This window comes from Centrocercus urophasianus, unplaced genomic scaffold (assembly GCF_019232065.1).
Source record: "Centrocercus urophasianus isolate 14NV4802_14NV808 unplaced genomic scaffold, USGS_Curo_1.0 seq_44, whole genome shotgun sequence".
NCBI classification, from domain to species: Eukaryota; Metazoa; Chordata; class Aves; order Galliformes; family Phasianidae; genus Centrocercus; species Centrocercus urophasianus.
Genome location: NW_024885022.1, coordinates 1,932,614 through 1,947,125, shown reverse-complemented (window position 1 = coordinate 1,947,125; position 14,512 = coordinate 1,932,614). Strand labels below are relative to the sequence as shown.

General features: G+C 37.3%; 1 protein-coding gene across 6 annotated transcripts in view; it reads left to right on the top strand.

Annotated features, from left to right (window-relative positions):
- Positions 1-14,512, top strand: part of SUGCT (succinyl-CoA:glutarate-CoA transferase) — a 327,199-nt gene that overhangs the window by 134,927 nt on the left and 177,760 nt on the right. Inside the window, exon 13 of one of the 6 annotated variants that reach the window (XM_042834220.1) lies at positions 93-876. The exons of the other annotated variants lie outside the window; for them this stretch is intronic. Within the exon in view, the coding sequence (XP_042690154.1) occupies positions 93-290 (198 nt within the window). The 3' untranslated portion in view covers positions 291-876. Of the gene's footprint in view, positions 1-92; positions 877-14,512 lie in introns of those variants that run through there. 6 annotated transcript variants of the gene reach the window in all.

The window sequence follows — 14,512 nt, the reverse complement described above, 5'->3', positions numbered from 1 at the left end:
GGGCCTAACAAACTGTCTTGAAGAGTGAGACAGTAGTTCCAGCTTTTCTATTCTGTTATTAATCTCCTTAAAATTAATTTCTAATAATGTAGGTAACGAGAAATGATTGGCTGCTGAAGAGGAGGGGAAGCCAAACTTTTCTGTCCCTTGTCCGTTGTCAAGAAGTGTTTGTCAGGAGTGCAAATCAAATGGTAGTTTTTTGGAAAGGCCAGGCAAATGTCTATCCTAAAGCAATATGTTTATTATATACATTTGTTATAAATACGTTTATTGTACTTTTAGAAGCATAAACCAACACTTATTAGGCCACCATGAGGACAGAAATGTCTTTCTCAGATAAAAGCACTCCTTTACCTTAAAATGATTTAGTACCGTGCTGCAGAGTATGCATGGGCCAAATTTTTCACTTCATAACTTCCACGGGGATTAAAATTCAGCTTTGAAGAACATACAGCTAGAGTCTTTATTATGCTCAGAACATGGCTGTCTTGGCTGTGCCTGGGGCAACATTAAAAAGATGGCCTGTGGGGATTTTTTGTTAAAGCATCAAACTTTAAGAAGTTGGTTCCACTATGAAACTGCTTTTTAAAAGGTCGTATGTTGTGGTATGGCAACCTCCCAGACTGAAATAAGATTGGCTCCGTTACCCTGTTCTACTTAGAGTTCATTTAAATATTAAATAACCTGACAGAGTTAGCTTGTCCACAAAGGTACTACAGTGCTTTGCAATAAAGGCTATTCAAATCATCTTCCCATAGAAGGACTGATACTGGTACTGATTTGTGTGTGTATGGTGGGCTTGTTTGTTTTTTATTCTATATAGAACTACTTGAAAAAGTTGTCTTTTCTGCACCATCCTGTGAAATAAATGGCACTCAGTCACCATGCTCCTGTCACTATTGGAAATGAAATAAGAGTATATGTGTTAATGTTGCGTGTTATACTTGTGTTTGATTTCTCATACTGCCTTCACACACACAGAATGGCCCAGGTTGGAATGAACCTCAAGGATCATGAATTTCCAATGCCCCCCACCACAGGCAGGGCCACCAACCTCCACATTTAATACTAGACCACTTCCTAAAGCATTTTCTGTTGTTGTTTTGTTTTAGTGAAGGGAAAAAAAAACACAAAGCTAAACAAAACAAACAAAAAACCCTACCCACTTCTTTCCTTTTATTTCTGGAAATAGGAAATTTGTTGACATCTTAAGGTATCTTATGTAAAGTCATATAAAGTAAGTAAATATCTTTATATAAGTGAAGTCCCCAACACATCTTTAAATATGTGAGAGGCCATTCAGGTCCAGAAGCTTTTTGCCATTGCACTTTGTTGAGTGTGCCTCTACCTGTTCATCCTTCTGCTGTTGCACAGACAGCACGCAGCTGGAATAAACACACATACTTGCATATAGCTTGCATATAGCTTTGCTCTCTTATAACCTCGTCTGTAATTTTGGTTTCTTAAGCCTTGGTAGTGCATTGGGTCACTGTCTAAGTTTAAGGAGAAGTCTATCTCAGCATCTGAGAATGTGGAATCCAGGTGTTCTCTGCACTGTGAAGTCCCAGTTACAGCAGGGAAGGAATGGCTCACACCAATGAGAACATGCTATAATAGCAGCAAGATGTTTCTTATGTATAAAACTCAACTCAATCGTTAAGTTCTCGATATCATTCTCTGTAATGATCCATAATAATATTTTTGTTTGATTTACTTGTGATTGTTTTCCCCAGACTCAGTTTAGATCAGATAATACATTTCTAGGAAAGCTGTCATTTAGCTAGTAATTAAAAGCCTTAAAAATACTGTAATAAATAAAAAGAAGGGTAAGTACTTGCACCAAGCCCAATACGCTTCAGTATAAATAAACTTCTGATAGATAGTACTTAGATTTAATTGAGCTCTTCCATTTTGGTATTAGCTAGCAGAATAAGATCTGAATGCAATTCCATTTTTCAATTTATTGCCACTTTCTTCCTACTACTCTGCAGACTTTGTTAATCTGTAATGAAGTCATCATTCATTGTAAGCACAGTCTGGCACAATTAGTGACCAGTCATAGATAGAATCACAGAATAATTAAGGTTGGAAAAGACCTTTAAGATAACCTAGTCCAGCCATCAGCCCATCCTCACCATGTCCACTAAGCATGTTCCTTAGTGCTGCATCTACACATTTCTTGAGTACTTCCAGGAGCAGTGACTCCACTGCTTCTCTGGACAGCCTGTTCCAATGCTTGACCACTCTTTCTGAGAGGAGTTTGTTCCTAATATTCAACCCAAATCTCCCCTGGCACAATTTGAGGCCATTGCCTCTCATTCTATCACCAGTTACCTGGGAGAAGAAACTGACCCCTTGTGCCACCTCAGCTCTTAGAGATGCTTCCAGTGGTGCACACAGCTGAAGCCAGCCAGAGACAGAATCTTTAAAATTGTTGGAATAACACAGAGGAGGAATGGAGGCAACTTTAAGGAGGTAGGAAGGGCCAGCTAAAGGAGATGACTGAAATGATCTAATGGAATTTAATCAGCTGCAGGTGTGTTGTGTTTTCAAATTTTATTTTATTTTAAATAACTCAGAAGACCAAGAGGAGTTTGTATAACTTCTATAAACTGAGATAAAACAACACATTTTTTTATCCCAGGACATATTGTTAATGTCATTACAGCTTCAATCATACTGACAGTAAGCTGCCAAAAACCATGGATATACGTATGTTTTCAACTATGCTGAAGTGCCAGGTGATACTCTTTTTTTTCCCATGAATGGAGTGAAATGTCCACTTTTCCCACCAGTTGTAATCATTTATTCATTTGTGAAGCTAAAATGGATACTACAGGCAGTTGTACTGCTAAGTAAATCAGTCTGTGGATGGAAGTGTGTGCTTGTATGTGTGGTTCTGCATGTATGGTTAAAGGGGCTGAGAGAAAAAGGGGCCAACTTGATAGTAAAGGGGACAGTTTTCTTAAAAATGAGAGGGAGGAAATATTAAAAAAAAACTGTTACAAACTTTTAATAGTACAGTATAAACTATTTCCATGAAGCTTTTTATAGACAAACTGTTTCAAGCTATTAAAAAAAAAAACAACAAAAAAACAAAAAACAAAAAAACAAAACTATGTTCTTTTAACAAGACCAAGATAGTACAAAACATTAAAGGAATTCTTAAAACGTTTTAAAAACTTACCAGTGACCTCAGTATGGTCCTATTTAGGATACTCTGGGGAACATGTGTATGAAATACAATGTGGTTTGAGGTTTTCCAAACAAAACAAACTTAAAAGAGAATGCAATTTTAATAGAAACTATTCAGATTCTTTTCAGAATGGCTTTTTGTTTGTTTTCTTTAAAACATCATTCTCCCCCGATTTTGTAACATGATTTCTTTCACAGTCCTTATACAGTGTCATTACTTTAATCAAGTGACTGACTTGTATTGGAAGCAACAAACCCAAAACTATTATAAGCAGTTTGTTAGCTAATGTTTTAGCAGACTAAATCAATGCTTGTTGATGAATTTTTCTGTATCAATGCTTCCAGCTGAAAATAAATTTGAAAGCCGTGCAGTGGTACTCATTTTTTTCCCCCTCTTTCAAAGCAGTTACAGTCATACCACACAAGTTGAGTACATCAGGTGTAAGACATCACCCTGATGCATCACTTCTGAGAAATATGGGGAGGGAAATATCGGAGCTGAAATATCACAGCTGGCCCTGATTTCAGCTCCTGCCAAACACCTGCAGACTCTAAAAGGATACCAAAACAAAACTCCACCCTGTGGCAAGAGGCCATCCCTTAACAACCCTTCCCTGACTTTGCATCACTATAAAAATTAATATAACATTTTTTACAGAAACCTTAGTCTTCCTGTCCCAGAAGACTGTTACAGTTCCTTTAGACGTTTTCCTGAATGTGCCTGGGGAAAAAAAAAAACAACAACCCAAAATAAAAAAATCTCCCCCAAAACCAGGAAGAAAACCAGAAACCATATATTCAAATATATTGAATTATTGAAAATATTTGATACCTGGGAATCATCTGACGTTTTCAGTTTATTATTTGTGGAAACTCACAAAGCTGGTAGTTTTTTTTTATTAACCTCCAGCTCATCTCTTATTTTGGAAGTTGTTCCACTTGAAAACATCCTGGCAAAAATTTCCTTGCATCTGGTGAAAGCTTCTGCAACTGACTAGTGTTGTGAATGCACAGAACAGAAAAAGATAGTACGGTGTTTTTATTTATTTTTTTAAAGAATCTCATCTGTGGCTGTTGATGTCTTATTTGGTTGTTTTTGTCTTTTTTTTTTTTTTTTTTCCTCCCTACAAATATGGTGATGGATTTTATGGGCCACGTTTTTAATCGTTATTTCTTTGTTGAAAGAGACTTTTATGGCCCGCTGAGCGCTATCCTGATTCAAATGAAATTATATTCATGTCCATAATGCTGCAGATATTTATTTATTTGTTTGTTTTTACAAGAAGAGGTTTCTCTAGCTGAAAAGCAGTTGGATGAAAGCCTGAGGTAATACACTGTGTCTAGAAGTAATTCTTAACAGGCAAAAGAAAAAGAGAAAATGAATTTTGCGTTTGTCTATTAAGTGCTAAAACTGGTTGGAAATGTTTGATGGAATGCTTTTTTTTTTCCATTTAAAAATGCCAGCTTATTGAAAGTGAAACGTACACACAAAGTTATCTGCAGTTTAATTCTGTCTTGAAACAGAGATGGAACTCATTCCTGCCTGCTTTGCTAAGTTGGAAGTGTGCACTTTCACAGCTTAGACTTGGTGTTTCAAGACAAATTATGTACTTCAGTTTTTAAATTCTGTGTGGTTGAAGAGATGCACCAACCATACCAAGTCCTTCAAAAGTAGCTCGTTCATACTAAATTAAAAATAATTTCAAGCTTTTTGGTCCGGGGGAAATTTAGGGAAGTGGACGCTGTTCTGAAGTGGATAGCATTAAGGAATGGACACAGTTTGAAGAAATAGAATGGAAATTCTAGTTCTAGTATGCAATTCACACATAATACACAGAAAGCCTGCATAATTGTGTACGTGAGGAAGCTCCATATCCAGATGTTACAAGGAGGGCTCAAAAAGAGACATCAAGAAGTCTTAAATTTTTAGCTGTAGTGAAAGGCGATCCAGAAAAGTGACTGTGGTGTAGTGGATGTGCATTTTTGTTGTCCCATTTCTTTTAAGGATGCGTTGGAGATGCTGGCTGTTAATAACAAGGAATGAAGTCCCAGGCAGTGCATGCAAAAGATAAGCTTTTGCCTGCTGCCGTGTATTCTGGTCCTTGTTGGGCCAGAAGTGTTCAAAACTGATCATTAAACGTCTGCTCCTCACTTGTTTTGAGTGCCTGTGTTGTGACACTGTATGCGAAGCATACAGCATCCATTGGAGGTGAATGAAGCTCTTGTAAACATATTTGGTCACTTTAAAATGTGGTATCCTTGAAAAAGACCTAACATAGCAGTTTTATCCTTAGATTTCCCAGTGTTTGTGTTTCTTACCTGTGAAACTAGGACTCAAAGTAGTATGTAAGGACAGGGAAGTTATGCTTCTGGAAAGTATAGCTTTATATACTTTATAGCTCTCCCTAAAGTGAAAGCATCAGAGAAATAACCCTTCAGGAAGATGTATTTTTTTAGTGTGATTTGAGTGAGAAATATTAAAGTAAGGCCTGGAACTATACCTTACGTAAGAGAAATAGGAATACATTTGAAACTTGTTTACTGCACTGAAGAAGGGAGAAGCCAGACAGAGAAAACAAGTCTGAGCGTGCACTTAAAACTTGTTGTGTATTTCTTTTGTGCAAGCAAGTAAGCAATGCTTAATAACTCTTCTAATTTCTTTTAAAATGCAGATGTCTGTGAACTTTGTCTCTTAGCTGGTACTGTTTACACATTTGTTCAATTGGAAAAAGGGTAGCATGAATGTTTTTTGGTAACGGAGAATAAGTTCTCTGAAGCATCGTGTTAGTGACCTGTTTTCACAAAGAAGTTTATTGTGTTTAAAAATTACATTTTAGTCATTGTAATTCAAAGAGTCACCTGGCTGTTTTGGAAACACCCTTCTAGGAGGAGACTAGCCAAAAAGCTGTGTTTTGCAGCAAAAGCATAGTGAAGAAAATCTATTTTTTAAACTTCATAGGCTTTGTTAGGTCTCAGCATCAGGAATCAGCAATACCCATGCCTCTCAAACTCCTAGAGTAGTTTCTGTCCCAGAAAGAGTTGCATATTGCTTCCCTGCCATTCACTAAATGCTGTCAATTCTTTGGTTTCAGAGAACCTGTATTTGATGTCTTACTCTCCTTAAGGTAATGCCATCCAACATTAGCCTGATGTAGTTGGGTGTAGTGAGTTCAGTTATTTGTAACTTAGAAATCCCTCACTGAGCAGGAGCTTTTGTTCATATAAGCTGTGAAACTTGCAGGTCTTTTAATTTAACTTTTAATTAAGTCAGTTGTTGCATTTATCCAAAGTTGGATGACTCTTAAGTCTGTTATGTGTATAGGCATGGTTAAGTGCATGTATATTCTATGAAGCCTTGCAGCCTGAACAGAGAGTTTGTACACTGGAGTGATTGACTCAGTTGATTGTTTAAAAGTTTCTTCATCAGGGTGTTTGCTGAATCCCTGATGCAGAATAGTGGATACATGATGCAGAACATGGATATTCTTTACTTTCCCGACTGTATGTAAATCATGTTTAAGAAAACTTTTTATTTTTTTATTTATTTTAAGATATTTTTCTTAAGTAGATGCGTATCTGCTTACTAAACAAAATTTATAGTAGGGTCAATGATAAACACTGTCATTTCAGACTGATTTTCAGGTTTCTTTCTCTCTCTCTCTGTACTGCCTCCAGCAAAGAGTTACAGTTTGGGCTTCTTACTGTATTTTTACATTTTCAAAAATAATTGTCACCCTCTGAGGGCTGGAGCACCTTTCCTTCACTATGAGGAAAGGTTGAGGGAACTGAGCTTGTTCAGCTTGGAGAAGAGAAGGCTGCAGGGAGACCTCATGGTGGCCTTCCAGTACTTGGAGGGAGCGAATAAACAGGACGGGGAACGGCTGTTTGTGAGGGTGGGTGGTGATGGGACAGGGGGAATGGTTTTAAACTGAGACAGGGGAGGTTTAGGTTGGATATTAGGAGGAAGTTTTTCATCAGAGGGTGGTGAGGCACTGGCACAGGTTGCCCAAGGAGGCTGTGGATGCCCCATCCCTGCAGGCATTCAAGGCCAGGCTGGATGTGGCTCTGGGCAGCCTGGGCTGCTGGTTGGCGACCTGCACACAGCAGGGGGTTGGAACTGGATGAGCACTGTGGTCCTTTTCAACGCAGGCCATTGTAGGATTCTTTGGTCTATTTATGAAGATAGATGTTGTGGACTGACTTATTTTTTCTTTATTGTCTTGTTGTATGACAAGGCCTAGCCTCCTCTCCCACCCCCTCTCCCCACAGGAAGCCATTGAACAGTGAGGAGTTGCTGCTTGACTGAGATAAAAATAAAGAATTTTACCAAAAATGGTAAAGGAATGTGAGATAATACAATATAAAAGGAATCAAGAATAATAAATCAAACAAATGGGAACAGAAGAGCCTCCTACGTATATGCTGCAAGCATGGCAGTGGGGAGCAAAAGAGAGCATTGCATCACTACGTAACTGTGTATCTCCCTCCCAGAAATCATGCGGGAAGTAGCAAAGTGCTCTGGAGACTGTAGTCCTCCCTTAGCAGCTGTCCCAATTCCATCACTTTATTGCATGATGTCATGATATGGAATACCTACGGAAGACCACGGCGATGGGTTGAATTTTTCTTTCCTGTCTCAGAGACCCTAAAGGCTAGCATTTGTCATTGGTCTGGTTTGTGGCAACCAGGCACGGACTCAGATGTGAACGATCCAAATCATTTATTACAGGTTCTAACATCCCTTGTCTACATTCACAACTTTCCTCTTTTAACTTGCCTTTACATGTCAAAAAAACTTTCCACAAATGCTCCTTAAGTGTGCATGCAGGCACTTTTCCAGTCAGAGCCATGAGTCATTCCTGGCCATGCACTCTTCCTCCAATCAGGGTAATTATCATGTGGCCATCACGAAGCTTACTTGACTTGCTTTTCTCTTCTTCTGGAGCTGGCCTTGGTTCTCAGCGTTGCTTTCTCATGCTGTTTGTCTTGATCCACAGCTGCTGCCCTGAATAGTCTTTCTTGTATTCTCACAGTGGTTCATTTTCAAATGGAATGGTTTGTAATCAGTACAACTAGAAACGGTGCTGCTTTGCAATATGAGTTCTGGTTTGCAGGCACAGAAGTACTTATAATATTTTCAAGAATGACATTCAGCAATTTGCATTTCTGTAGCTGCTTCCATTTGAGAGATTCTGATGATGACAACTGTATTCCAGCAAGGAAGCAAACACAAAGCAATTGCAGAAACTATGTAGATCACGTTTTGGTTATCTTTTGATCTTCAGCTGATTTCTCTGAGTACTCAGTTCAACTGAAAAATCTTAGCTCAGTTCATGACCCTTTTCCGTCATCCTGAAACTAGGTGATTTCCCCCTCTTCAGACTGAGTTCTTCTTGGAGTACCACTTACTGCAGAAGAAGTGATATTTTCAGATGATCTCCTGCAATGTTCACTTGTTATTATACTTACGCAATAACTTTTATTTTTTAAATACTGTTTTATGTTTCTTGCTGACAAGAAGGAATATTTGAGTGAGTATGTAGGCTGAGTAGGAGTTCAGATTTCCAACTAATACAAAAAAGCATTAATTAGTCAGTCAAGTGTTCCCTGTTATTACCATTTTCCTTCTCATCCCTAATTGATTTCATGTAGGTTTTATAATGATTCCAGTAGAGAGTTTGTAAAGAAGTCTGCAGTATCTCCTTGCTGTTCTTGGTCACTGCGGCCAAGTCTTGTTGCCACTGTTTTGAAGAACTCATCTTAAGCTTAAAACTGACTCAGCATTTGAATTTCAGTACTCTGAGCAGTCAACCACATGCTGAAATTTTCTCCACACAATTTCAGTTGGCTACTTAGCAACTGTAGCATTTAATTATAGATTTAAATCAGAAGTTGTGACATTTTGTAGTATGTGTTTTGGGGGTAAAACTTCTATTTAAGTATAAATCTTGATTAATATTGTTGGTGATCTCAGGTGTTTTGAAAACTGTTTTAGTTCCAAAAAGCCATGTAAATGTATGTCAATTAACGTAACAAGTGCCTAATCTTGAACAGGTTTACAAAAAGGCCTTTGGTGTAACCCAGCTGAATTGTGGTTGTCAAGAACGGCACCTCAAGTACATCGTATCTCACATAAGAGAAAAATGTATTTATAATTTTATACATGTGTGCAATGGCCTATTAAAATAAACATTTCTGTTGGGAAAGAGTCACCTCAGTGCAAACGTAGTGCACTGAAGATGATTAATAGTAGTACTATATATGGAGATCTTGAGTTACACATTGAAAAGGCAAAGAAAATGATACTGCTGGAATTTTGAGCCAAGTTTAGGAATCGCATGAGAAGGAGACAAAGATAAATTGAGATGCCAAGCAGACAGTATTTACACTGAGGATCCCAGTTTAATATTTGAGAAAGAACAAGTAGTAAAAAAAGCATCTTTAAAAGCAAAAACCAAAAAATCCTACTGGCAGATTGTCCCTATTGTTTTGGCATCCCACTTTACGATTTAAAGGCCACTTTTTCTGACTAACCTGAAAATTGTGAAGAATTGAGTTAGGAGACTTCTAGAAGCCTCTTAATATTGTGACAAATGAGCAGGGTGGCAGGAGGAAGGCATTTCCGTAATACATCTTCTTAGTCCTTGGTGTGAGACTATTTCTTAGAGGTTCCAGCCAGCATTCATCTGAGCCATCATAACTCAGAGATTAACCTGATCCTGAAATGAAACCTCTACACAGGGCTTCATAAGATAAAAGGGCTTGTGAAAACTTGTGTGAAAAATATGACTTCAGTTCTTTGAGGCTCTGGTCATAGAAATAGAATCATGGAATCATAAAATCATAGAATAGTTTGAGTTGGAAGGGATCTTTAAAGTCCTCTAGTCCTATTCCTCTGAAATGAACAGGAACATCTACAGCTAGATCAAGTTGTTCACATCCCGTCCAAGCTGACCTTGAATGTCTCCAGGGGTGTGAGATCACCCCAAAAAATTGTCTGAAAACTATAAACTACAAGGATCTCTCTGATCTTCTAGAGCTAACCAAGGCTTTGTCCAGAAGAAGAGACTGGACAATGAGCTTTAGTGATCAAATGTATCACCTAAACTTCTTTTCAAAACTGTTACAAAGTATTGGGCATACTTAACACATGATTCAGGAAATGTGATTTCTGGAATTATAATGACCAGCAGAATGGTTATTTCCACTACAGAAAGAGTACTTCTTTAAAAAGAGAATGTAAGCAGCAATACAAAGCAAGCAACCTAGCAAGAAGACCATATAGTCAGTGCTGAACTCTGGTGAGGCCCTTGAGGGAACTTGCTTGCCATGTTCACATTTGAGAACGAGTATCCAGAAGGATGGCATATAGGTGCATAATCAGTGGCTCACTGTGCTTTAGGGATCTCAAACTTCAGATTTTGTTTTGCACTTTACTTTTCACTTTCCAGAAATCTGTTTTCAGCTTTGTCATCAACCGGTTGGTTGGTTTGCAGTAATATTGAAAAATACCTCTTAAGCTTGCCTGTGCCTTGGTTCATAGAACCACAGGAGAGGCTGCTTCTCCTGAAACTGTTAATCCGTGAAGAACTCTATCTGTTGACTATCGAACCTGTCAGTTGGACGTGTGAAGTCCAATAAACTGTTTCCTACCAACCTTAATGGCTTGGTACCTGAGGGTTGATTTTTCCTTTGCAGATACGCTTCTGCCAAAGGTATTCTTACATTCCCCGATGGAGCAGGCAATAGAACTGCTTTTTCTCACAGTCCTGAATTCACATCCAAGGTGGACATAACTAGAAACATCATTTAGTATCTGCGTATCTGATTTTTCTTTCTACTACTGTATTCTATGGGGTTACAAGTGAAAAAGGGGAAAGATCGAATTTTTCTACTCTTTTCTGTCACGCTTCTGGCTATCCATTTCACTAAAACAACTAGACTATAGTTGTCTCTTCCAATCAGCAAGATACAGACTTTGAGTTTTAGAGAAACTTTGGCGTTTAAACTAAATCTGTAATGCCAGGTTTTGTGGCTAAACAAAACTAGCCATGAAACAAATATTCCCATTTGCTTCTTCTTCCCCCTGCCCCTGAGAAATCATGATGTCAAAAGAGAATAATGTTCACTGACAACTGAAGCATAATTTTTGTAATGATGTTCCCTTGGATTTAGGAACTACTTTGTACAGGTACTAGGAACAGGCAGTCTCATCATTTTCTGAAGGAAGAGGGCATCCTTCAGGCTCTGGAGTTACCAGGCCTTTATCTTCTTATTATTCCAGTAGTTTCTCTTGATGTTCTTGCATATCTTTCTTGTTTGTACCAAATGTATCCTAAGCATGGTTTTTATGAAGTAATCTGTGGCATTCCACAGTTTCCCCTATAGATTCATTTTTGACCTTTAATCTATGTCTTATGTAGGAATTGGTGATCTGTCACTGACTTTCTTGAGCTATTTTGGACTATGTTATCTGTTCAGATTGAGCACTTTGATAGAAAACTTATTTTCTTTTTTTTTATTATTATTATTTTTCTTCTTACTTGTCTGTTGCTATTGAAAAGTACTGACAGAAGAAAGGGAGGCTGAAATTGTGGAGTGTGCAGATGAGTTAATGCTACTGCCTTCCACTTTCATGGCATTTTTCAAGATATTGATTCTTTATTTTTAACATTTCCCTTGAGAATTTAACTTTGAATCCCATTGTGTTTCACTCTCCATACAATGTGTATTTTCTGGATCTGATATATTTATATTTATGTATACAAGTTATCCTATTTCATAAGATGTGCAGGAACTTCAGTTACATCGATGCAGTGTTCTGTTACAGCTTATTCTCCATCCTAAACTGATAGATCTGAAAGAGGAAATGCTTTGCAGAGCAATCCCTATTGACTGTAATGACTTGCTGCATTTTTCAGTCTTGTCTGAGGATGTAAGAACATGCCTATAATGTCAATGTCTACTTGAGACTTTTCTAAGGCATCTGTTTTGAAACACTGAAGATATATCCTCGATGTAGAATGTTTCTTTTATTGCCTTTTTTCTGTCATATGTTCTAAGACTAGTAAATAGGCTGCTATAGCTAGGGTTAGCTTTAAATGTGTTAACAGAGATGATATTTCTTATCTTCGTGGTGTAAACTCAAAATATTAGGAAATTTGGACAATGAACTTAGGGGGTAGAGACATTCAGGTGTATCCTTTCAAATTTAAAAAAACTAAAATGTTCCTGCAACAGCTCTTCTAGTTGAAATTAAAGGTACAGAAAAAAACAGAGTAACTGCTAATCGAGTAAATATCTCAACTCTATCCTATGTCACAAGCAGGTTTAAAAAAAAAAAAAACACAGCAAATTATAGATTCCTTGTGACACCATGTGCTATTACAGAACACTTCAGTCCAGTCATTTTTCTTATTTTAGAGTAAAATGCAAACACATTCACTCTTACTGCATACATTTTACCTCTCTTTTCATATGACTGATGGAAAAATAAACATTAAATGAAAGCACGTGGAGGTAGTTTGTGTCTTTACAAGTCATCTAGGAAGGGGTGTAGAAGGAAGCGTTACTGTCATTTCACAATGCAAAGTACTTTTTCAAGCTTGGCTATTTTAAAATATATATATGTTTTGGTTTTTTTTTAACATACCAGATTTTGCATCTATAAGCCTCCACTGCTTCAAAAGGAAAGACAGATGTGCTCATCATACTGTAGATGTACCTTCTCTGAGGTGATTGCCTGTGCCTCATCTTGACCTGTGTCAAGTCAAAGGGGCAAAATCCAGTGATGCTGTTCTAGCTGAACTGTCTAGATGACCATCTAAAATAATCTCCAAAGTTGGTAGGGTGACTGCAACACAATACTTTAGTTATGCCCTTAATTAAAAGGTAATATAAAATATCAGTCTCCAAATGATGAGGATATTAAAAAGAGAACAGAGTGTATTGTGGAAAAAGCAGTGCAACTGCTCTACTGATGGCCATAGAATTGGTTTGTTCACCTTTTTTCTTCACTGCTCCCTCTCTGATGAAGCAACCAGTACATAGACCAGCCTTACTAATACAATTTGGCATGAGTATATAACATTAGGTCACCAATTTGCTTATTCAGGCTGCTTTTGGGAAGAGAACTGAAAGCCTAGTGCTAATTACTCAGTCTTAGCAGCTCAGTAGGTGAAAACAGGATTAACAAAGAATTCAAAAATCTATTTTATATTTTGCAAATGAAGCAGTTGGGTTTTGGTTGTTTTTTTTTGTTTGTTTTGTATTTCTGTCTAACTTTTGTCACGAACATTTTTTACTGCATTTGTACGCATCATTTTATCAAATGAGAGGAAATGAATATTATACAGAAGTGTAAAATCTATACGTACAAGTTTCAAACTCGTAATTGCTATGCAGAAAGCATGGCTAGGAATTATTTCACCAATTACAGCCCACAGTCTTGTTGCAGAGGAGTCTTGCCTGCTGCTGTGTGCAGTTACTTATGAAAATGCCACATTTGCCTGTTATTCTGGAATAGGCTAAAATTGAATGTAAAATAGACTGCAGCTTGATTTAGCTGTATTTGAAATCATGATAGAGAATGAAAGGTAATGTGAAACTTGTTATAGCTTATAAAACTTCCACCTTTTTATTTTTCTTTATGGTAATCAAAGTATGTTATAATCTCCTCAAAGCTGTTGTGTCCCAAATTCCTGCTTTATCTGTACTTTTAACATTTGTTCAAAAACTGAGTGATTAAAAAAAAACACCAACCATAGGCTTACAGAGATCATTGTGATTTCTCTATTTAGTAGCTGTGTGTTTTAATTGGTTCAGGTGAGTGATAAAATTCACCCCATTCTGCTTTAATTCTCCTGTCGTGGAGTCACTGCAGCTGCTCTCAGGAGAGCAGAGTACTAAATATATTTGCTGGCTTCACGATGTTTTCTGTTACGAAAAGAAAGCATTTTTCCTAATATGCATAGCCTCATACAGGCATGTATCTTCCTAGCAAAAAATATTTAACTGAGAAACATTTATTTACTGCTTCCTTGCAGAAATTGATGTATGGTCCTGGCTTTCTTCTGATAGATGAAAATATAGCTTAAAAGAGGTGGATTTTTTTGCAATTTTTAAAAATATTATGTTTGTTTGCTTCTTTTGTATTCTATCTTAGTTTTCTTGGTTTTATTTTTAACAATTGCATTCACTAGAATTGATATTTTTTTGGTGAATTATTCATAAGGGGAATGGTTCAGGTACAAAGGAAATTATTTGTAATTTGCATCAAATTCAGCAGCTTTAAATATTGTCGAAAGCTTAAATGTGA